This window comes from Miniopterus schreibersii (genome assembly GCF_964146895.1).
Source record: "Miniopterus schreibersii genome assembly, chromosome: 3".
Lineage (NCBI taxonomy): Eukaryota > Metazoa > Chordata > Mammalia > Chiroptera > Miniopteridae > Miniopterus > Miniopterus schreibersii.
In genome coordinates this window covers 7,792,855-7,814,928 of record NC_138103.1, presented here as the reverse complement: position 1 = coordinate 7,814,928, position 22,074 = coordinate 7,792,855, and the positions used below count along the sequence as shown (strand labels likewise).

The following is a 22,074-nucleotide window of genomic DNA, read 5'->3' as shown; positions in this document are numbered from 1 at the left end:
CAATCATGGGACAGAGCAAGGACTGTTCCATTTCTCAAAAAAGGTGAACTTCTCTTCTCCCAGTGTAGACAGGTCCTGCGTGTCCCAACTGAGTCAGGCCATCAAAAGAATTTAGAGCTGCCCCACCACAAGCAAGTCAGCCTTTCCATATTTCTCCTTCCAGCTCTCTGCACAGCTATCACGCCTTCTTCCGCAAGAGCATCTAAACAAAATGGGTCAATTCCCTTTTGACTAATAAAAACAAATCCTATATTTGAGTTACCACAGGATTTCCTTTTCGGTTCTATTATTTTTAAACTCTATCTTCAATAAATTTTCTTTCAGTTTTTACTAGTTTCTCTTCCGTACTCTTGTGTAAAAAAAAAAAAAAAAAGCCAGAATCCACTGTCCTTTTCATATTCTAATGACACGTTGCACGTGAGGATGCATGCAGCCTCTACTCTTTTTTAAATCAGGACGCCATGCCCCACGGTCCGAAACAAGACCTTTGATTAAGCTTGTATCAGTTTCAGATTCATGTTTCAGCTCCACGATCGCAACCATGAAGGTCAATAGGTTCACCTTGTGTCTTAATGGTCAGGATGGAGTCAACTACAGCATCTGCTAAGACACCAGCGAGTTCAGCATGAACTTTAGGACACAGGTGTTCTGGCCACATCGGAGTGTTTCCCTGTCCAGCTCTTCGCTTCCTTTGACCTGTTCTAAAAACTGAAGTGCCTTTTCCTTTGCAGCTTCAGCCCTTCTGTTATTATACTGGGATGAGACCTTCAGAAACGGAGAGACCCATCTGTTTTAGCAGTTCCCCAATGACCAGGGCACTGGAAGTGGTACCGTCATCAGTTATGTCATCCTGGGCTGTTGCCACTTTGGTTGTCAAGGAGGCTGTTGGGTGCTGCATTTGCATTTCATGAAGCAGCACATTGCCGTCTTTAGTAAGCTTGTCTCCAGCACCAGAACAAGCATCTTCGTGATGCCTTTAGGCCCCATGTTGGTCCTCAGCACGTCCTGCAGCCCCTGGGCTGCGCTGACTTCGGCCACCAACATTGCCTGGGCTCAGGCCTCCTCAGTCTTGGGTTTAGGGTCTTCATGGCTGCCACAGCTGATTCAGAAGAGGAAGAGACCTGGTGTGAAGAATGATGAAGCTGGCTCCCAGCCTCCTATCTTGAAGTACACTACAAAAATAAGTGGACTGACGAACGAAGTGTTGATGCAGATAGAGCAAAATGGTCACTGTAGAAGCCAGGTAGTTCCCATGTGAGTGCTCACTGCACAGATTCTTTCAACGTCTCTGCATGTTTGAAAACTTACATGTTGGAGAAACATATGTAGTGTCTCATATAGTGAGTGAACGAATAAGCCTGGAAGGCCAGGTAGAAATGTGCTGAATGCTGTCTTTACACTCTCCTGCATATATTCCAAAGGGGGCTGCTATTACTTTTTAAAAAAATTTTTAAAATTAAATGTATTGGGTGACATTGGTTAATATGAGCATACAGGTTTCAGGTGTGGGTTTCTATGCTGCGAGATCTGTGTATTGCACTGTGTGCCCACCATGGTATTACTTTCATAATAATTTTTTTTCCAAGAAGGAAAATGGCACCAGAGTCAATCGATAATATAGACATTTATTCCGAGGGCACAATGCCAGGAAGAGAGTCCCCAAGATCAGTGTGGAGGGGGGAAAGCTGCTGCCCCTTGCTCAGAGGGAAACGGGACCTGGGCGCTTTTCTGCAGCCCAGCCATGCAGGGAAGTCCAGGGCAGAGCTCGTGGGTGGGCCCTGGGCTGTGGGCCGGGGTCTAACCTGCCCATCTGCCAGTGCATCCTGTGTCCCAAGGAGCCCAGTGTCAGGAGAGGTGGCAGAAGAAGTCGTGCAGAGGCAGGGCCAGGAGCCCCGACAGGGAGATCCCCAGGGTGTCAGACATACAGGCGGTTGCCATGGCAAATTCCCGGTGCTCATCACTGGTCTAGGGAGGGTGGGGAGCAGGGGTGAGGTTTCAGTTCTCCACACCCCCGCCCTGGCTTTCCCCAGAAAGGCCACCCACAGCCCTCGCATCACTGGTGCTGACCTCCAGGGCAATGTTGTGGAAGGTGTTCACGTAGGCAGCACCCCCCAGGAGCCCCTCATACACAATGATCAGGAAGACGAGGTAGATGCTCGGCAGGAAGCTCAACCACACGTCCACCAGCAAGAAGGCCAGGTTGAAGCACTGTGGGGCAGGCGGAGGGGAGGGCTGAGCCTCGGACCCGCGGCAGGCAGAAAGGGAGGCTGCCATCCCTTCCAGTGGCCCCAGTTCCTGGAGACACTGATGAGGGAGAGGGCTGGGAAGCCTGGGTTGAATCCTAACATCCAGCAGGGCTACCAGACCATGGGATCCGGGTCACACCTTCTCTCTACCCTGTCCCAGCTCCCCGGACCTTGGGTCTCCTCCCTCGCCCCTTGGCTCACGTCTCTCCCACCCCCAGAATGCCATTCCACCTGCTCTCACTTGGGATCTTCTTGCCACCACTGTCCACAGCTCAGCTTGAATCACAGTCACTTAGTCCTGTGATCTCAGTCCTCCCCTCAAGGGCTCCCTGAATCCCCCGTTTTGCCACATTGAGGCTACATTTAGACCAGCGGCTCTCAATGGGGCTTGATTTTGCTGCCCAGGGGACGCTCGACAATGTCTGGAGATGTTTTTGGTTGTCACAACTGGGAATGGAGGTTGCTACTGGCATCTAATGGGTGGAGGCCAGAGGTGGGCTCAACATCCTACCGGCCAGCCCATGACAAAGAATGATGTAGCCCCAGTGCTGCAGCTGAGAAATCTGGCTTAGATGTTCCCTCCGCGCTCAGGAAGCCTCTGACCCCACCCAAGGGTGTAGGTCCTCCTCTGTGCCCCAGTCACTCAGGGGATCCCAATGTCCCATCCCCGAGGGCAAGGGGTTGCCACCAGGGTGGTTCACAGGTTTGATGCATGTAAGCATCACCTGGGGCTCTTGTTCCCCAGACAGGCCTCGCCCTCAGAGGTTCTAATTCATTCGGTCTGAGCTGGGCTCAGAACTCTGCCTTTAAAAGAACACACTCTGGTAATACTAACGTGATCTGCAAAACACTGCAGACACTTTCATCGGCAGCATTAGGCTAGACGCTTTCTGTAATGGAGTTAAGTGATTATACGCCCCTATTTCTATGAAGCAGCCTCGGTTGAAATTATAACTAAAATCATAAACTACATTTCAGTAGCATCTAATGAAGATCCCTCAATTAAAAATTATTGACACAAGAATTTGGGCCTTTGGGGCTACGAGGCCCTGGGCTGGTGGTGCTGCTTCAATAAATAAAGGAGAAAGAGGATATTTGCAGGCTGTTGCCATAACATTAAAGTGTAATCTATACTTATTCTAGATGTTGTTATAGATTTAAGTAAATTAAAAAGGACACAGGACTTTCCTATAATAGTTGAAAGTTTATTTTATAGTTACCTACGGGGCTGTAGAAACAATAAATGCTGGTTATGTAAACATACTTTAATTCTTAGACTGTGGTAGGGAAAGTGTGTGTTTTCTTAAAGCTGTAGATCACTTTTGTCATGGGTAGTTGAATTTGCTCACCAGCCTTGAGATACATAACCTGTCACTGATTCTATTATAGTTAACCATGTGGAATAAAAGCACCACACATTTTCTTATTGTTAGAAATGTTGTTTGAAAGCCTCTCTGCATGAGGCTTGTGCAAATAATCATGAAGTGATTCTAACTGATTAAGACACAATATAAACCTTGTTCTTTTATTCCTCTTCTCGCCTCTATTTCTTATGACTACCCTGAGAAGTAGGTGCTGGCCATGCCTGATTTCTAGATGAGGAAACTGAGGCTCAAACTGGTTCAGAGACCTGCCCTACATGTCACAGCCACTGAGTACAGAAGCCGGAATTTACATCAGCTCTGCCTGGCTCTGGGGGACACACTGGACACGGAGCCCTGCTGGCCTTCTGTTCCCGCACTGAGAACATGACGGTGAGTCACAGACGCTTCCTGCCGAGGGACAGAAGCACTGGGGCGTCGGGAAGCTGGGAGCTAAGGTGGGAATGGAGCGAGGGCCAGGGGCCCGGTACCTGCAGCAGGGCCAGGGCCCACGTGGAGCGGATGCGACAGCACTGAAGAGAAGAGCGGGAGGCAAAGACGCCGGCCTGGTACAGCATCTGGTACCTTCGGGGGGCAGGGGGTAAGAGGAGGCCCCTCCCGGCGCCAGGCCCAGCCCTGCCAGCAGATGCCCGCCCTCGCCTGCCCGTGCCCTCACCAGCGGTACTGCTGAGCGTGGCTCAGGGACGTGTTCCGGAAGAAGAGGAGCTCAAACTGCAGCAAGGACCAGACGGGGGTGAACGGGCGTGAGTCCCCACCTTGATCTCTAGCCCCGCCCCCGCCCGGTGGCCCTTACTCACAAGTCCCTGATTGATGAAATACTCGGCGAAGTAAACCAGGACCAAGGGGACAATGTACCACTGCAGGCCCTGGAAGAGTCAGAGACAGACCGTACGTACAAGGCGGGGAGACGGGCACTGGTGACAGACGGGGACAGGCCACAGCCACCATCCATACCTTGAACACAGTCCACTTCTCCTGAAGGGAGAGGCTTGAGCTGGAGTCTGCAGAGGAGCAGGGAGAGAAGGGCAGGTGAGGCTGGCATACAGGCTCAGCACAGGGGTGCTGCTGGGAAGAACCAGCCAGCACAACAGAGTGAATGCACTGGATCGTGCAATTAAAACGGTCAAGCTGGTAAACTTCGATATGTGTATTTTGCCAAGATTTAATAAAAAAGAATTAACCAGGGGAGATCTCTTCACGGCTCTTGTACAGTTTGATGGCTGTACATCTCTACCCCCGTCACACTGGCCCCTTCCTTCTGCTTCCTGAACATCCAGGCTCGTTCCCACCGCAGGGCCTCAGCACTTACTGTTCCCTCTGCCTGGAACCTGTTCACCCGTGGTCTGCGGGGCTGATGCCTTGTCCATCAAATTTAGCCCAACGACATCTCCTTAAAAAGGCCTTCCCTGATCACCTTCTCTAAGCAGACCTGCTCTCCATTTCCTCCCAGTTGTCACTTCCTAGCACATCACTGTCTTATGTCCTTCCAGCACTTATCAGTAAGTGAAAAGCATGTTTCTGACTCAGCTGTTCAGGAGTTGGCCTCATTTCCTTGTCTTACTCCCCACGGCACCCCCGTGACTGAAGGGAACACCTGCACGGAGTAAGTACCCAATGAGTATTTCTTTTTTTTAAATCCTCACCTGAGGATACTTTTTCCATTGCTTTTCAGAGAGAGTGGAAGGGGGAGAGAGGGAGAGAGAGAGAAACATCGATGTGAGAGAGACACATCGACTGGTTGCCTCCTGCAAGCCCCCGACTGGGCTGGGGATCAGGCCTGCAACCGAGGTACGTGCCCTTGATGGGAATCAAACCCAAGACCATCCAATCTGAGGGCTGACACTCTAACCACTGAGCCAAACTGGCTGGGGCCCAATGAGTATCTCTTGACTAGATGCATGTGACTGGCTCTCACGCACCCACTTCCCCTTCCAACTGCCCACTGTAGAGAGGAAGGCTAAACCCCAGAGTGCGTGACGCTGAGGACCTCCTGTGTCTCCCACCTGGCTTTGATTCTGGGGCCTCGGTGCTCATCAGGGGTTGCCGAGCTGCTCTCTCTGCCTCTTCCTCCCCTCCAGGGTCCTGGGGCTCCAGCGATGTGAGCAAAAAGAAGTAGCTAGGAGCAGGTAGAGTGAGATAAGGTCCAAGAGCCTCTGTTGGGCGGGAAAGGCCACTCCTACCCAGGCAGCCCCCTCATTTCTACACTCCTCTGAGGCACCCCATCCTGTGCAGAGAGCTGCCAACTGTAGAAAACGTTCCTTTCCCTAGAGCTGAAGCTTGTCTCTTAGCTGCTCACACTGAGCCAGTCAGCTGTTTTCTTGACATTACTATTCCAATGACTGCTCTAGCTACCATTTAATTATGTGTTCCATTCTGTGTTAGGCCAGAACCTCCCAAATTTCACTTATGTTTTGTTTTCATGCTATCTGTCATATCCACATTCCTCCTGCGTATAATATTTTTTACTTAATACTTTTCTTTCAATTGATTCCCTTTTTCTACATGGCCTTGTCCTAAGCAATAGTCTGTGAAATTAGAGGTTTGACTGACTAGTTAAAATTTTTTCCTAATACACATGAAAATACACATAAAATTAATCAAGTCCTCCCTTGTCCCCCTCAAATCACCTTGGGACCCATGCTGTACTGGACGCTTCACACACATCACCTTGCAGAGAAGCAAGGAGAACAGCCACCATTGAAATATGGGAAAACGGAGGGTCAGGGTGATAAAGCAACCTGTCCCATCCCACACAGCTAACAAGTGGCGGCTCCAGACTGAAACCTAGGCCCATCAGAACCGACATCCCTCATAACAAGACTGTAGGGATCTGAGGATTGGGATCATGATCTAGTTTTCTCTCCTCTAAGCCCTCTTCCTCCCAGCCTAGTGCAGCTTACCTGGCCAGCAGCAAGGCAGGGACGCCCAGCATGGACAGCAGGGTGTGCTGGGGGGAGAGGCCAACCTGGGTGAGGCCCATGTAGGACAACGCCCCCAGCAGCCCTGCTCCCCCAGTACCTGAGGACCACCAGGAGATCACAGCCCTGAGAAGGAGAACACTGGAGCACTAAGAAGGACCAAAGCCAGCAGTGGGACCTCCTCTCCCCACTCCCTGCTCTGCCTGCTTACCTGGGGTAGAAGGCAGTGAGGGAGAGGAAGGTGACCTCCCCCAGGCCTGATGAGATGCTAGCCAAGACCACACCTAGGGGGAGGACAAGCACAGCAGTGGCCATACTGGCCTTTTCCCAGTACCCCAATCCCTTAAGGTGTCCGGCCATGGCCTCCTCTGCATCAGCTCAGAGGGACTAAAAACAGACCCTTGGATGGGCGGGGCTCCAGATCTGAAGCAGAACCAAGCCCTCCTCTGAATGTCCTCTCACAGGGAATGGTACTGACACCCACCGTTATCAAATCAGGCACAAGAACTCATCCTGGACCCTGGACGCCCCCTCCACCCCTGTGATGAAGTCTTGGCTTCTGCGCTCATCTCAATCTCCATCTAAACCATCCGTTTCCTCCCATGTCCCCCACCACCTACCCCTCCAAATTGGCCTCATCTCCCCTCTCCTACTTGAGCAGTCCTAGCAGCTTCTGAGGGTTACAAAAATAATCCCTTTCCTCTGGGGAGTTGGGGGAACTACTCCCACAAATGCTCTGTTGCAGTTCCTCTGGGCATCCCACCTGATACAAAATCTCACACTCACCACACAGACTGATCGCCACCGACTGAGAAAAGGCAACCAGGATGAAGCTTCCAGCAGCACAAAGCCCACTGACGAGGACCCGGGGGCTGAGGGGAGAGGCGGAGGGAAGGGGAAGGTCAGCTTCGCCCGCCGCCTCCTTTGCCCTCCCAGACCCCAGCCGCCCCTCCTCCCGCTACCCCCATCCAGACCTGTAGGGCAGCAGGTGAAGGCCAAGAGGAGCCAGCAATTTGATGACGAGAGTGGGGAGGATGTCTGCCAGGAGCACTGCCTGGGACAGGAGAACAGAGTGAGGCCCCAGACCTTCCCGGGACAAACCTCTGAGCCAAGTGGCCGAGGAAAGACAGAAACCAGCCAATTAGACCTGCTGCAAGCACAGGCTCTGAATTCAGATCTGGGTTCAAGTCCCAGCTCTGCCGCTCCTTAGCTGTGTCAAGGCACTCACACTCTCTGAGCTCCAGTTTCCTCATCTGGAAAGTGCGGGATGACTAACTGCCTAGCTCACAGCACTGCTGTGTGGATTAAATGAGCCAATATTAGCTACGTACAGAAAGGGCTCAGGAAATGGCAGTCTTAATGATTATAATTATGATAGTCCCAGCTGGATGCTCAGGCAGTGGGGCTGGGGGTCAGGGGAGGACCAGATGGGTACTCACAGCTGTGGAGACGGAGTTGCAGTCAAATCGAGATGAGTTATTGTGGGGGGTGGGGACTGGGTCTGGGTCTACCTGATGGGAAAGAAGAAAGTCTTTCACCCAGGCAGGCAAGAGGGTAGACAAACAGGGCCTGGCTCCAGTCCCAGCCCTGCTCTAACTTGAAGGATGGCCTTGGGTCAGCACTGGCCTCCTGGACCTCAGTTTCTCTATGTGCACAATGGGAAGGAGGATTCCATAGAATGATCCACTGGACAAAGATGGCCCTGTAAATGGACTTTATCTGGGTAACACATTCAGGAGTTCATTTAAAAATGTGGATTTCCAGAAAGTCTGATCTTGGACCAAATTCCCTGCGGGACCTGCAACGTGGCAGCTTCTCTCCTTGGGCATGTGCCCTCCAGCTCCTCATAAACAAGAGGTTCTGTCAGAGGTGATTACATCCCACAGGGAACATCTGGCAATGTCTGGAGACATTCTTGACTATCACAGCTGGAGGGCAGAGGATGCTATTGGCATCTAGGGAAGAGGCCAGGGACACTGCTAAAGATCCGGCAATGCACAGGACAGCCCCACAACAAAGAATTATCCAGCCCCAAACGTTAACAGCGTGAGGGTTAAGGAACTGCCACAGACCATGGTTCTACCCAGCCAACACCTGAGTTTGTACACCTGGCACCAATTAATTTTTATTTTTATTTATTTTATTTTATTTTAAAAAAACATATCTTTATTGATTTCAGAGAGAGAAAAGGAGAGGGAGAGAGAGAGAGAGAAACATCAATGATGAGAGAGTCATTGATCGGCTGCCTAGCCCGCAACCCAGGCATGTGCCCTGACCCGGAATCGAACCCCAATCTCCTGGATCCTAGGTCGATGCTCAACAGCTGAGCCACGCCCGGCCGGGTACCAACTGATTTTTAAAGACCCTTCCTGCTCTGAGATCTGGGAGACTGGGAACTTTAGCCCTCTTACTCTGCTCTTTGGCTACCCCATTCTATGAGTGTTTCCAGGGAGCCTCTGCCCCAGGGTGAGTTCCTCTTCCCACAGTGGTGGAGGTAGAGAGGGTCACTTACATGGCTTTGGTTCCCAGATGCCCTCTTGTGGCTAAGGATGTCATGAGCAGCACTGAGCATCACCACATAAGAAAAGTTGTTGCAAAGGCCCAGGAGCCTGGAGTGAGCAGAACAGATTTCCCCCGTTTTACTGAGATATAATTGACATATAAGCAGATCTTAACCTCCTTTCAGGCCTATAATCTATCCGCAATCCTAGCACCAAACCTCCCCCTTTCCTTCAATCAGCTTCCCACTTTTTTCTCTATCACCAGACCTCATCTCTATTCAGAGTTAGGGTTAGAAATACAGGCTTTGGGATCAGACTTCTCCCAGGAAGAGAAGAAAGTCATCCTTGATGACTTCCTCTGAGCTCCCACCAGTTTCTGGGGCATTTCTCATCCACTGAGCCACTCACTGCCTCTGAGGCGCTACTGTACAGTAGAAAGCTCCTGGGGCGTGAAAGCAAAGGACTACATTCAGGTCCCAGGTCTGCCACTTCCTACTTGAGTGGTCTCAGTCCACTCATATGAAAAGTGGGGATACAAATTTCTCTTCTACCTTGCAGAGTGCTGTAGGGATCAACACAAGACAACACCAAAGTCCTTTATGATCCAGGAAGGACCTTGCTTGCTTACACTTATCTCCCGGAGCTGCCCTCAGTGATGGGAATGGAACTGGGCCCAGCGCCAGAGATTTCAGGTGCAGGGAGACTACTGCTCTTCCTACTTCGCTGCTGACAGGCTGAGGCTCAGAGAGGCTAAGTGACCAGGGTCCGATGGGAAGTCACCTCCAGCCCAACCTGCCACCCAAGTCCTCGATGTTTAGGTTGGTGCTGGAAGTATTTTTCAGTACTTAAGTGATTTTAGGAAGGCAGAGGATGACCTTTTAAAAAGTAGTGATGCATTTAATTAAATGTGCATTAGGGAAATACTGGCTCTCCATATAGAGTAGTGATTTAAAGTTTCCTTGGAAAAACACACACGTATATTTACAAATTTAAAGGCTTACCTGGTTGGAATAAAAACAAGTAATCCTACAGGTGGTATGTAAATAATTTAAGTTTGGGACATTGACACGTCGCTTCAGGGAAAACCAGCTGGGTCAGAAAATGGTTGCGGATTCAGCTCCCTTTCAAGGCTCGCTCCCCCCTTTTCTCCGCGTTTTACTCGCGTCGAACTCCGCAGGCCACTCACCAGAAGCCCAGCGCGTTCCTCCAGTGGGCGCCCCGCGGGGCCGGCGGGGGCCGCGGCGCCCGGGCGGTCGTCTCTTCTGCGAGGGCGAGACGGGGGCAGGGCCCCCCACTCTCAGGCGTACGCGGACCCCACGGGCGCTCCCGGGTCGCGCCTGCTCCTGAGCTCGTCAGGTGGGTCGCGGGGCAGAGGCAGCCCCTCCAGCGGGGGGCCCTCATACTCACCCTCGGAATCCGAGAGGCGCCGCCGAGAGCCTGCACAGCCTCCCATGGCATCAGGGTCAGGTTCCCCCAGGGGTCCAGAGTCAGCGAAAGTTCAGAGTTGGCTCCGACGGGACGGGGAGGGTCTGCGGCGGGCGAGAAGGATCAACGCCCCATTGCCGGCCCCAGCTGCGCTTCTCTGCTGCACTCGCGCCCCGCAATCCACTACACTAAATCGGGGATCCATGTCGCGTTCTCCACGCCCCACCACGCCCCCACCCGTCGGACTCTGCCCCCACCCCTCTAAAGCCGGGGTCCCTGCAGCCTGTACCTTTAAGAGCCGCTGAACATTCCACACTAAGGAACCGAGGGATGGCTGGTCACGTGACAGCGCCAGCCGGTTCCCCCATCACGTGCTTCGAGGTCCTCACCACTTCCGGGTCTTCTCTGTATCCTCGCTTTCGGCCTCGCCAGCTTCGGGGTGCGGGTCCGAGGGAGGCCCGGAGAACCCTGGAACCGCTGCTTTAAAACTGGATTGGATAGGATCAGCAAGAAGGGCCCCGACGTTAAATTAACAGCGCCCGAGGCCGTGACTATTGTGCCAGCACTAATCATGGCCGCGATCGGCTTCAGCTCTCCGACCCTCATTGCCAGAAACAAAGATGGCCACCTGGCTACTCATTTCAGATACGACAGTTTCTGGCCGAGAACAAAGACGGACAGCTTCAGGTCATCCTTACTCCTTTCTGTTGTCCTTAGATTGCTTTAGAAACTCAAAGTAAAGGTAACACCCACCTAAGAGGATTTCGTGAATTATTTATGGGCAGTACCCAAGGCGTTAAGAGACCCCTTCGGCAAATTATCCTAGAACCAACGAATATCACAGAAGTAGCCTAAGCCCCGGTAACAGAAAGTTACCGATGATCATACAAAGTTAGGCGCCAAGGTGCCCCGAGGAGCGCGCCGGAGCCGGTGTGGCTGAGCAGGCTGCCGCAGGATCCCTGCCGGCAGCAGGGAGCTTTGACCCGAGGAGTCCAAGGCCCGGGTTCCGACTCTGTGATTCTCCTCTCCTTCCTCTAATCGGTCATTTAGGAAGTGGGGCTCCGGATGGGGGTTGGGGAAAGGGGTGTAGATCAATGTCACTTCACTTAGTCCCAAGTAAGGATGGCTCCTCTTACCTCCCCCTCGGCGGTACAGACGCATTCTGAATTTTCTTCACCTCCTGCCCCTGCTAACCTCTCCTATGGGCTTCCCGTAGCCCGGCCGCCTGGGTCAGCGCTTTCTCACCACCAGGCCCTCAGACTGCTGTCTGGTATGTGCTCCTTTTGGTCTTCTTCCCAGGTCACTCAACCAGTGAAAAATGAGGCCCTGCCACCCATGCAGGGCTCTAGAAATTCAGCGTGTCATACGCGGCCTCTGCCCGCAAGGAACTCACAGGAGGGTGGGAGGCAGACACAAATGACCACAATACAAAGCCAAGTTTTGTTTCACAAGAATGACTACAGATGAGGGAACAGGCATTGAAGCCACCAATGCAGCCCCTTCTCGCCCCTTGGGGAAGCATTAATGACCCCGACGTGCCCAGCCAGAGCTCTCACCAGCCCCCTCCTCACTCCTCCTCTTTGTCTGCAGGCAAAACAGGAACCACAAACCCCAGCTTCCTCTCACAGAGTGGCTGTGGCTTGTGGGGAGACGGAAATGGCTGAGGTGTGAATACAAGACCTGAGTCACTTGAGCTGCAGTTGCCGCATGCCCCCTCCCTCCTCCCCAATTCTGAGGTCTCCTGCTCCCGTTTCTTTCCTTTCTGGCTTCCTCCTTTGCCCTTTAGCTCCAAACATGCACCTGAGTTCCCTGTACGGTGCACACCCACTTCCCAGCCTGGGCTGGAAGCTGCTGTGGGCATTGCAGAAGGTGGGTAGGGCCTGGGGTAAGGATGCGTCAGGGGGAAACAGGGGAAGAGGAAGTGTGTTGGGTCCCGGGGAAGACTGGCTTGTCTTGGTGGGTGGGGACGGTCACTGTCAGCTTTCTGGACACACAGAGACAGACAAGATGGATTTCCTCCGGCTGCATCTCCCTGGGCTGCATCAGGCCTTGAGGGGGACACTGGTGAGACGGGCAAAGAGATGCCAGAGACTTTCACCCTGCTGTCTGGGACCTCACCTTCCCTCCTCCCTTTGAGTCTCTCCTCAGACTTGAGATTCCTTCTCTAGGATCAGGCAGCCTCCTAACCCAATCTTTTCTGGATTTCAATCCTCCCACCTCCGCAAACATACCCACATACCCCAATCTAGGCCCTTTCCTATTCCTTCTGCAGATCCTGTTGTCCTCCTTCCAGGCCCCAGAACCCTCCTATTCTGAGTTCCTCTGGCCCAGGGCCCCCAGGAGAGAGCTGGGCCTCCCCTTAATACATTTGTCTCCCCCCTCCCCGTTCTTCTAGGATTCCTTCAGCACCTTTGTCTCCTACCTTTTGGGAGATGAGGTCCCCACTGTGGAGAGGAGGGAGGCACGGGCAGCTGAGGAACTGGGGGAGGTGGCTGCAGGAAGGCCAGGGAGAACTGTAGAGGAGGAAGCCCAGGAGGCCCTGGAGGTTGTTGGAGGCAGCCAGAGCAAGGGGGCTGGAGGCCTGAGAGGGCCTGGAGAGGCTAGAATACACCAGGAGGGAAGATCAGCTCTAGAACAGACCTGGAGTTGGGGAGAAGGCAGCTCCCATGGGTCCCAAGGAGATAGGCAGGACACTGGGGCGTGGGAGGCAGCCAAGGCCTCCAGGTGCCAAGAGCCAAGTGCCCCCTTGGAGGCTAGAAAGAAGCCTGAGGCGGCGTCTGAGGCTGGTGGAGACAGGAGCGGCCAAGCCCAGGAGAGTCAGGAGTGCAATGAGCAGGAAGTGAACAGAGACGGGACACTGAGAACCTGGGAACAGGAGGAGGAAGAGGTCAGGGCGAGAAAGCCAGGGGTGGCCAGCGGGGTGGAGTCAGAGAGGACTAGGCCCAGGGAGCCTGAGGGGAAGGCCAGTGCCGAAGGGCAGGAGGTGGCAGGGGATGGCGGGCAGCCAGAACAGGCAGTCAAGGAGGCAGCTGCAGAGGAGATCCAGGAGCCTGGGGCCAAAGAGGCCGGGAGGGAAGAAGAGGTGGTGGCCATGGTGACGGATAGCCAGAGCACGAGGGCACAGGGGACACAGGAGCCAGGGAGAGAGTCTGAGGATGGGGCAACCTTGGGCAGAGGGGAGGCCTGGACAACCTCAGGTGGGGAGGAGGCCTGGACAACCTCAGGCAGGGAGGAGGCCTGGACAACCTCAGGCGGGGAGGAGGCCTGGACAACCTCAGGCGGGGAGGAGGCCTGGACAACCTCAGGCAGGGAGGAGATTGAGACAACTTCAGATGGGGAGGAGGCCAGGACAACCTCAGGAGGAGAGGAGGCCAGGACAACCTCAGGCAGGGAGGAGGCCTGGACAACCTCAAGCAGGGAGGAGATTGAGACAACTTCAGATGGGGAGGAGGCCAGGACAACCTCAGGAGGAGAGGAGGCCAGGACAACCTCAGGCAGGGAGGAGGCCTGGACAACCTCAGGCAGGGTGGAGACTGAGACAACCTCAGGCGGGCAGGAGGCCTGGACAACCTCAGGCGGGCAGGAGGCCTGGACAACCTCAGGCGGGGAGGAGGCCTGGACAACCTCAGGCAGGGAGGAGATTGAGACAACTTCAGATGGGGAGGAGGCCAGGACAACCTCAGGAGGAGAGGAGGCCAGGACAACCTCAGGCAGGGAGGAGGCCTGGACAACCTCAGGCGGGGAGGAGGTTTGGACAACCTCAGGCAGGGAGGAGATTGAGACAACTTCAGATGGGGAGGAGGCCAGGACAACCTCAGGAGGGGAGGAGGCCTGGACAACCTCAGGCAGGGAGGAGGCCTGGACAACCTCAGGAAGGGAGGAGACTGAGACTACTTCAGATGGGGAGGAGGCCTCAAGCATGGAGGTGGCTGACCTCCCAGCAGTCAGGGAGACAGAATATGGGGCAGTCCCAGGAGATAGGATAGCTTGGGTCCTAGAAGAGGCCTCCAAGGAAGCCCAGGAGGAGGAGGTGGGTGAAAATAGAGAGGCTGAGGTGAGCCTATTCCTGCAACAGACCCAGGCCCTGGGAACTGAAGGAATGGGAGAAGCGGCCAAGGACCAGACAGCAGGGAAGGAGGCTGCTGAAGGACAGGAGTCAGAGTGGGAGGCAAGCGAGGGCTTTGAGGGTCAGGCAGATCAGGATGGGAAAGAGGCCAAGGGAAGGCAAGACTCAGAGATCAAGGCTGCTCAAGCCAGCCTGGAGGAGGTGGTGCAGGCACAGGAGGCCAAGGAGGAGAAAGAGAGTTGCCAGGCCATAGAGACTGAGCTGTCCTGGGACAAAGTGGCAAATGAGGCTGAAAGTGATGCCGACTTTGAGGAAACCCCAGAGGCCAGACCTGAAGAGGAGTTCAGGGAGATGAGACATGAGGAGGAAGCTCAGATGGGTCAAGAAGAATTGGGGGTGGAGTGTGGTGGCCCTGAGCACACTGAAGTTCAGGAACCTGAGCTGATAGGAGGCTTCCAGACCCCAGTGGAACAACCTGAGGAAGGACTGGGAGGGAAGGAAGAGCTCTGGAGCATTCCAGCCCTGAGCAAAGAGGAGACAGAAAGGAGCCTGGCGGATGACCCCAGGCACACAGGGTATGTAAAGCCTGGTGCAGAAGCCTGGGAAAACCAGAGGAAAAGGGATGTAGAGAGCGGGGATACCCCTCAGGGAAAAGTAGGTGCTGAAGAGGGGGAAGGGAAGGGGGAGGCTGCAGGAGTCCCAGAGTCCGCACTGGGACAGGCCCTGGAGGCCGGCGGAGAGTGGAAGGAAGCAAAGGAAGCAGGGTGTGGAGCAGAGAGCCAGGAGCCACGGGGAGGGCGAGGGGCAGAAGTAAGGGCAGGCCAGTCACTGGGAGAGTCAGATGCCAGGGAAACCAAGGATGAGCAGGGACAGGCCGAAGTGCCCTGGGAGGCAGATGAAACACCCAGGAGAGACTGGAGGCTGACGGAGGCAGCGCCGAGCTTCCAGGACAGTGAGGACGCGCCGGCCAGTCCTTCGGCCTCCGGGGTTGTGGGGCATAAGGCAGCTTCAGATGAAAGGGCTGCTGCGACTGGGGAAGGGCCTGAAAGAGAGGCCGCGGAAGTTTGGGATGGGATATTTGGGAGAGGCTGGGACTCAGAAGGGAGAGAGGAAGCCGGCAGAGGTGAGGAGCTGCTGGAGGCTGCAGAGGGAGAGAACAGAGGTGGGCAGGGCTTTGGCCTGGAGGGCTCAGAAGGAGAGGAGGCTACCGGGGGAGGTGGCCAGGCGGAGGCTTTTGAGGCTACGGAGGGCGAGCCAGGGGGAGAGTGGGTGGAGGTTGGGGACTCTAGAGTGGCAGAAGGAGGCTGTGGGATGGATGGCTTTACCTCGGGCTCCCAGGCGGTGAGGGCAGAGGGGACCTTGGCCATAGTGGAGGGTGAGGGGCTCCCAGAAGGGCAGATGCTGTTGGAAAAAGAGGCTGGGGTATGGCAAGCAATTCAGCAGGGCCAAGGCAGCGAGAGGCAGTGTGGGGACCTCAGCCCTGAGGGAGAGGTACAAGTGCCCTGTGATATGGAAGATGCCGAGGTGACCAGACACCAGAGGGCAGAGGCCGAGGACACAGCTGCAGAAGACCTGGAGGTGGTCCAAGGCACAGAGGACCAGCCAACAAATCAGGAGCCTGCAGAGGTGGAGCCTGGGCCCCGTGAAGAGGCTGCAGGAAGTGCCCGAGGGGATGCTCATGGCAGCTGGAGTGAGGTAGGGGCTCCAGGTAGGGTCCAGAGCCAAACAGACCAGAACCTTGAAGCCAGCCCCATAATACCGGGTGCTCCCTTCCCTGCAGGCCCTCCTCCCTGTGTCTCGCCTGGATGTCTCTGTCCCGCGGAGCCGTGTACTCCTCTCCCGCAGCTCCTCACAGCGTCGTCGCTCCCGGCCCTCTTTCCGGAGGATCCCCACCCCTGAGCAGCAGGAGCCTGCTAGCCCCCCACCAGAGGAAGAGCTGTCAGCCCCAGAGCAGAGACTTCTCCAGCCAGAGGAACCACCAGAGCCAAGCCTCCCGAGGCCTGAAGGGACCCCAGTGCCAGCCAGAAGGCCCCTGGGACACGGGTAAGCACTGGGGGAGGTGACTGGGCTGGCTGGGCAGGAGGCTGCAGAAACCTGGAGACCAGCTCCCCCGTCTGTCTTCCATGCCCAGGTTTGGCCTTGCACACTCGGGCATGATGCAGGAACTGCAGGCCAGGCTGGGCAGGCCAAAGCCCCAGTGACAGCCCCGAGCCCCGGAGCCAGGCCCTGAGTGAGAGGTGGAGGCCTCTGCTGAACCCTGCTCAGCGTGACTCCCTCGGCCGCTTTGGATGCCCCCTATCCACACTCTGGGCCTTAGTTTTTGGTGCTTCATTCATGGAGCAGACAGAACCAGACATCTTTGAGAACCATGAACTTAAGGAATCTGAGTCTCCAGTGGACGCCTGTCTCACGGATGCCACCTCTCACGGCCTGTCCTGACTACCTCCCTAACCTGTCCGGAGGACTGAGAGGGGACAGAGACAATCCTCCTACAGCCTTCCCACTGCCCGAAGCCCTCCCCAAGCCCTTAGCGAGCTGTGGGAGAAAGGCAGCCCAGAGGAAAGGGGCTGGGAGGGCCCATGGAGCTCCATTTACAGTCAGAGGTTGATGCAAGCGGATCAGCTGCCTGGAACTTCCAAATGGGAGCTCAGCCTCAGAACTCTGCTGGTTGCTTTGGCAACTACACTGAGCAAGCCAGAGTGGGGAAAGGTGGGCCAGGAACCCCAAAATGTAGGAGCAGAGAGGGGTCCAGGGTGGCCAGAGGCTTCAGAGTCCATTCTAGGCTCTCTTTGGGTGCCAAGCACCCCTTCTCTGAAAAGAAGCCGAGGCAGAGTGAGGGTGAGAGTGCTTTATTAGGTACCCAGAGTGGCGGCCTAGCCGAGGACAGCCAGCGGGCCCTGAAACAATAAATAAATCATCATTTCCCTAAACAATAAATAAATATCCATGAAATAAATATCCAGCAAGGACTGGAGGGGCTTTAAGTTATTGGGTAGGGTCTGGGGAGGGAGGTCAGTGGAGCCCTGCCTTGTCTAAGGCAGTGAGCTGGTGGCTGTCCTGGTACAGACCCTGGTCCTAAAGTCCTAACTGGTGAGGGAAGGGGCGAAGAAACCACTGCATCAGGGCTGGGAGCCAGCCAGTGTTGGGCACCCCCAGGCCTGGACTGGGTTCTTAGCCTGGGAGAGCAGCAGCAAGTCCCGCACGGCCCGAGACAAGACAAGCTCCAAGGAGTGCAGCAACTGGTAGGTGTAGAGGAGCTGGGGCCAGGACAGCTGGGAGGGGCCGCCCAGGGTCCCCGGGAGCAGCCCCTTCCCCTCCTCCTCCTCCTCCTCCTCATCAGGGGGGTTCAATCCTGCAGCCAGCACCTGTGAGGAGAGGACCACAGGTCAGAAATGGCCCTGCTGAGATGCTGAGTGAATCCTGTTCCTTTACGTGCCTAGTGGTGCCAAATGACATCAGAGACCACAAAGTTATGATTTCCCTGGACAGCCCCTACTTCAGATCTTCCATTATGTCATCATCTCATGTGTCCTGCCTGATTGTTTTGCTTCAAGAAAATGGAAGTCACAGAGTGAGATGGTGCCCATGGAGGGAGCTGGCTCACTCATCCAGGATTGCTCTGGGCACTTGGGGTTCTGGAAATTCCTGTCTTAAGGGTCATCTTAGGATCAGAAATGGGCAGAAAGGTGATATAGCTGGTTTTTCTGCTGCTTGCATTTTCAATTCTTCTTTTAATAAAGGTAAAATTTTTATTTCCCTTTGAAATGATCTGATGATGTCAGAGGGTGGCAGGGAGAAGGAAACCAACTTTATTATTGGTCCCGCAGATGCCGCATGCTGTACTGGGTGCTTCAGAGCTATTATTCAAGACCAAGACCCCAAGAGGTTCAGGGGGTAGAGCCAGGACCTGATGTGGCTACATACACACACACACACGCACACACACACACGCACACACACACTCACACTTATACACACACACACACACAGGATCTGGAGCATCTCCCTCCAGACTTACCCCACCTGTGGCCATGGGGATATTTTAAAAAGGGAGCCAATGATCCTCAGTTTTGGTTTCCAGGGATCAAGGAGGGTGGGGGCCACTCTACCTGGAAGCGTAGATGTCGCTGCAAATCTCGGAGATCCAGCCTCATGGCCCACAGCCGCGTTCTCTCTGAGCTGGCCCAGCTCCCCTTGCTCCCCAGCCCCCCCAGTAGGGCTTGGAAGGGGCGAAGTTTCATGGAGAGGAAGAACAGTCGCTCTGGGTCCTGTGGAAGCAGAGGGAAGGGGTCAGGAAAGGTCAGCAGGCCATGGATGACCCACTTCCAAACCCAAGCCCAAGCCCCTCCAGGTCCCATCCCCATCCCAAACTCTAGTCCCCATTCCATCCGAATAGCTGTTCCCAACCTCAACTCCATCTCCTCCACTCCTTCCCTTCACTCTTTGACATTCTGGTCTCCATTGTGGACCTCTATCCTGTCTCCTTTCCCAACCTCATTTTCAGTCCCATGCATGAATTGCGTGTAACCCCAACCCCATCCCCATTGTTGCTCTCTATCCACAAGCCTCTTATTCCTGTCTCCACCATTTCCCCTGTCTCCATCTCCTCACTTCTTCTCAGCCTAAACCTCTTTCCAAACCCTCCCCCCATTCCTGTTCCTAATTCCATCCCTCATTCATATGTCCTGGCTCATTGTCACCATCTCTCTATCACGTCGCCAGCTCCACCCAAACCCCATTCCATTCCCACCTCACCAGTAATCCCCATCTCTCCCCATCCCCCGCTTCATTTCACTCCTGTCCCCAGTCCCCAGCCCACTGCCTGCTCCCAGCCATCCCCATTCTCCCTGTGGGAATTTCTATCCCTAGGCCCATTCTAGCCCCACCCCATGCCCAGCTTCACGCTTGCCTTTTTAATCCACTTCTTTATTCAGCTTAATCTTTACAGCCAATGACATACTCAGCCTCACCCAGATTCTGTCCTTCAGTCTACCCCCAAATCTATCTTCAACTCAACCCCTGACTTCATCTCTATCCGCCCAGCCAAGCCTTAGTGTTAGTTCACCTGCCCCCCTTAAGTACCCCACGACTCACCGAGAGGCTGCACCAGGCCTGGAAGGTCAGGGAAACATTGGGGAGCTGCTCTCCCAGGGGCAGGAGGTCCAGGTTCACTCCTGGCAGGTGAACATCAGCCTGTAGGGCAAGGTCTGTTAGTGGGGGCCAGATGGGACTGGGGATCCGCCCACCCCCAGAGCCAGTGGCATTAGGGAAACTCACAAAGTGGCGGGCCTGGGCCCGAACCTCGGAGAGCAGCTTCCTGGCAAGATGCAGGCTGACCTTGAACTCCTCCTGCAGGGTCAGGGGGGGCTTCCCTGGGGGCCTCGGAAATCCCCAGACACCGGCTCGAGCCAGGAGCAAGGACAGCAGCAAAAGGCTGAGCCCTGGAGAGATGAGGAGAGGGTGGGCAAAATGAGGGGGGAGCCTGAGAAGCACTCGGGAGAAGGAAGGGAATGTGCCTTTCCTGAGCCTGTGCTGCAGACCCCCGCTCGGGTAGCATCTCACTGACCCTTCAAGATCACAGATGAGATGGGAGCTGTGGAAGGCACCTCCGTGTGACTGAAAGGAAAGTGCCCTTGCCCGGCGCACGCAGCCTTACACAGCCCCACTAGCTCCCTTGGCCAGGTGTCCCTGTGGCAGCCTCGGTGCTATTGTGCTTCCCATTTTGTAGATGAGGAAAGTGAGGCTCAGTGAGGCTGACTTGCCAAGGTACATAGAGGGTGAGGGAATCAAGACTGGATTCCAGATGCACCCAAGTGCACATCCAGTGAGCTTCCCCCAGGGAACTCAGAGGAGGCAGCCGTCTGCCCTGGAGCAGGCACTCTGTTCTGCCAAGGATTCCTCGGGCTTGGCCAGGCGGCTCTGATGGCCCCAACTAGGCCCCAGGGCAGCTGGCAATGCTGGGGACTCTATCTCAGGGAGTCAGAAGGGCTGACTGATCCAGTCTCTCCTAAGGCCGTGAGGGAGGGACAGGGGGGTCCCAGAAGGGGGAGGAGGCCTGGAACGGGAGGCAGAACCTGTTTCTCATTTGGGCTCTTCCCTGCAGCAAGTCACCTCTTATTTCTGCACCTCAAGCTCCTGTCTGTAAAATGGGGGAGGTGGACCAGCCGGTTTTTGAAAGTGCTTCCTGCCCTGTTTCCTGAGCCCTGGGAAGGGGGCAGTGCTCAGCGGTGTCTCCCTCAGGGAGAGGAAACCTCTTAATCACTGGAGTTACACAATTCTTGAAACACAAACCAAAACAGGCTCCTAAGCCTAAGTCTGTTCCTGCTCACCCTCCGCTCCCTTCCTCTGCCCTGTCTGTTCTTGATCTGTAAGTCCTGGGCCCTGCTCCTCAAAATACCCTCTCAGTGAAGACCACGGAAAGTTTCTGGGTAGGTCCACTTCCCCCATGGACTCCCAGGGAGGGCAGGCAGTGCCTGGCACTCTAATGTCTAGGCTCCCTGACTTGGGCAGAGTGGGGCTCTTCCCAGCTCTGTGTGGAGGGAGAGTGGGTGCCAGGCCCTGGTGGATATTGCCCTCCCAGAATTGAGCCGTGCCATTTCCTACCGACCCTCTTCTTCCTGCCTGAGCTCTGGAGCCCCCAGCCCCTTCCCTTGGCTTCTCCCTGATCTCTGCAGACAACCCTGGGTCCTTGGCCCTGGCCATTGAAAGTTCTGTCCGCATCCGTTAGTCCTCGGTCCCTACTCTGACCCTACCATCTGTTCTGGTCCCAGCCTCTGAGCCCTTCAGTCTCCAACTGCAGATTAGACGTCCTTTCAGGCTTCAAACTACAGACTTTTGACCGAGTTAGGCTGCTGACTCCTTGGCCACAGCCCTGAGTCGTGCCAACTCTTCCTGATGTTTCTCTAGCCAGCCCGTCTCAGCCGAGCTGTCTGGCCTTTGCTCGCCCCAACCCAACTCTTCATTTCTCTGCCAGGTCCTGGTCCTGGTCCTGGTCCCCCTGCCTGTCCAACTCCCCCCATTCGTGTAGATCAAAGCTTCCCACCCTCTGCCCAGCCCTGGCCAAACCACCACCTGTCTGCCCAGCCCCTCTTCCCATTCATGCCGGCCTATTCCCATCCTCTGGTCAGATGTATCTCGTATCCTGCCTCTGCCACGTAGTTGCCCCTCAGCCCTGCGCCCCCACCCCCACCCGTCAGGCTCTCTCATCCTCTGCCCAGCCTCAGCTAAGCCTCCCACCCCTCTGCCCTGAGCCCCGGCCTCAAACTCACGCCAGCCAAGGTCGCCTGCCTTCTGGCCCATGGCAGGGCCCAGCCTCTTCGGTCAGCCATCTCCTGGGTCGGGGGAGTCTTATACTGGGGGCTGTGCCCGGTTTCACTTTCCGTCCTGCTTGTACTTTCAGCTTTGCTTTAACTCAGTCTTCCCTCCTCACCACCCCTTGCTAAAATGGGGAAATGTAATTTCCCTTCCCAGAGGGGGTGGGAGATGTGGGGGGGGATGGCGGGAAGCTGGGGTTTCGGTCAATCCAGGCTGCTGACC

General features: G+C 55.2%; 3 protein-coding genes across 5 annotated transcripts; 1 reads left to right on the top strand and 2 right to left on the bottom strand.

Annotated features, from left to right (window-relative positions):
- Window positions 1-357: 357 nt before the first annotated feature.
- CLN3 (CLN3 lysosomal/endosomal transmembrane protein, battenin) lies at window positions 358-11,196 on the bottom strand. 2 transcript variants are annotated; one of them, XM_081132931.1, is made up of 17 exons: window positions 10,762-11,196; window positions 10,455-10,576; window positions 10,234-10,309; window positions 9,059-9,155; window positions 7,986-8,057; window positions 7,521-7,600; window positions 7,333-7,418; window positions 6,758-6,830; window positions 6,529-6,672; window positions 5,632-5,744; window positions 4,583-4,629; window positions 4,426-4,494; window positions 4,284-4,339; window positions 4,099-4,192; window positions 2,068-2,208; window positions 1,803-1,965; window positions 358-1,099 (listed from the first exon to the last, which is right to left on the bottom strand). In XM_081132931.1, exons 2-16 carry the CDS (start codon window positions 10,498-10,500, stop codon window positions 1,846-1,848), a joined length of 1,314 nt encoding a protein of 437 aa, XP_080989057.1. In that variant the 5' UTR covers window positions 10,501-10,576; window positions 10,762-11,196; the 3' UTR covers window positions 358-1,099; window positions 1,803-1,845. The 2 variants fall into 2 exon arrangements, with proteins under 2 accessions (XP_080989057.1, XP_080989056.1); XM_081132930.1 differs by lacking the exons at window positions 358-1,099; window positions 10,762-11,196 and adding an exon at window positions 1,108-1,404 and having other exon boundaries at window positions 10,455-10,741.
- A 983-nt stretch (window positions 11,197-12,179) lies between these two features.
- Window positions 12,180-18,300, top strand: APOBR (apolipoprotein B receptor; the record flags this gene model as incomplete). 2 transcript variants are annotated; one of them, XM_081132928.1, is made up of 4 exons in its annotated part: window positions 12,180-12,341; window positions 12,868-16,233; window positions 16,319-16,581; window positions 16,670-18,300. In XM_081132928.1, the coding sequence occupies 4 exons, from the start codon at window positions 12,180-12,182 to the stop codon at window positions 16,737-16,739; spliced, it is 3,861 nt and encodes a 1,286-aa protein (XP_080989054.1). In that variant the 3' UTR covers window positions 16,740-18,300. The 2 variants fall into 2 exon arrangements, with proteins under 2 accessions (XP_080989054.1, XP_080989055.1); XM_081132929.1 differs by having other exon boundaries at window positions 12,335-12,536.
- IL27 (interleukin 27) lies at window positions 17,658-21,837 on the bottom strand (the record flags this gene model as incomplete). The annotated part of the gene is made up of 5 exons (XM_081132932.1): window positions 17,658-17,903; window positions 18,648-18,806; window positions 19,633-19,731; window positions 19,816-19,979; window positions 21,807-21,837. The coding sequence occupies 5 exons, from the start codon at window positions 21,835-21,837 to the stop codon at window positions 17,658-17,660; spliced, it is 699 nt and encodes a 232-aa protein (XP_080989058.1).
- Between the last annotated feature and the right edge of the window lie 237 nt (window positions 21,838-22,074).

Excerpts from the sequence above, each read along its gene's own strand:
- CLN3 (XM_081132931.1), bottom strand. The coding sequence starts at position 10,500 with ATGGGAGGCTGTGCAGGCTCTCGGCGGCGCCTCTCGGATTCCGAGG. Across the intron at positions 7,419-7,520 it reads CTTCACCTGCTGCCCTACAG|CCCCCGGGTCCTCGTCAGTG; the intron begins GTCTGGATGGGG and ends CTCTCCCCTCAG. Across the intron at positions 1,966-2,067 it reads TCCACAACATTGCCCTGGAG|ACCAGTGATGAGCACCGGGA; the intron begins GTCAGCACCAGT and ends CACCCTCCCTAG.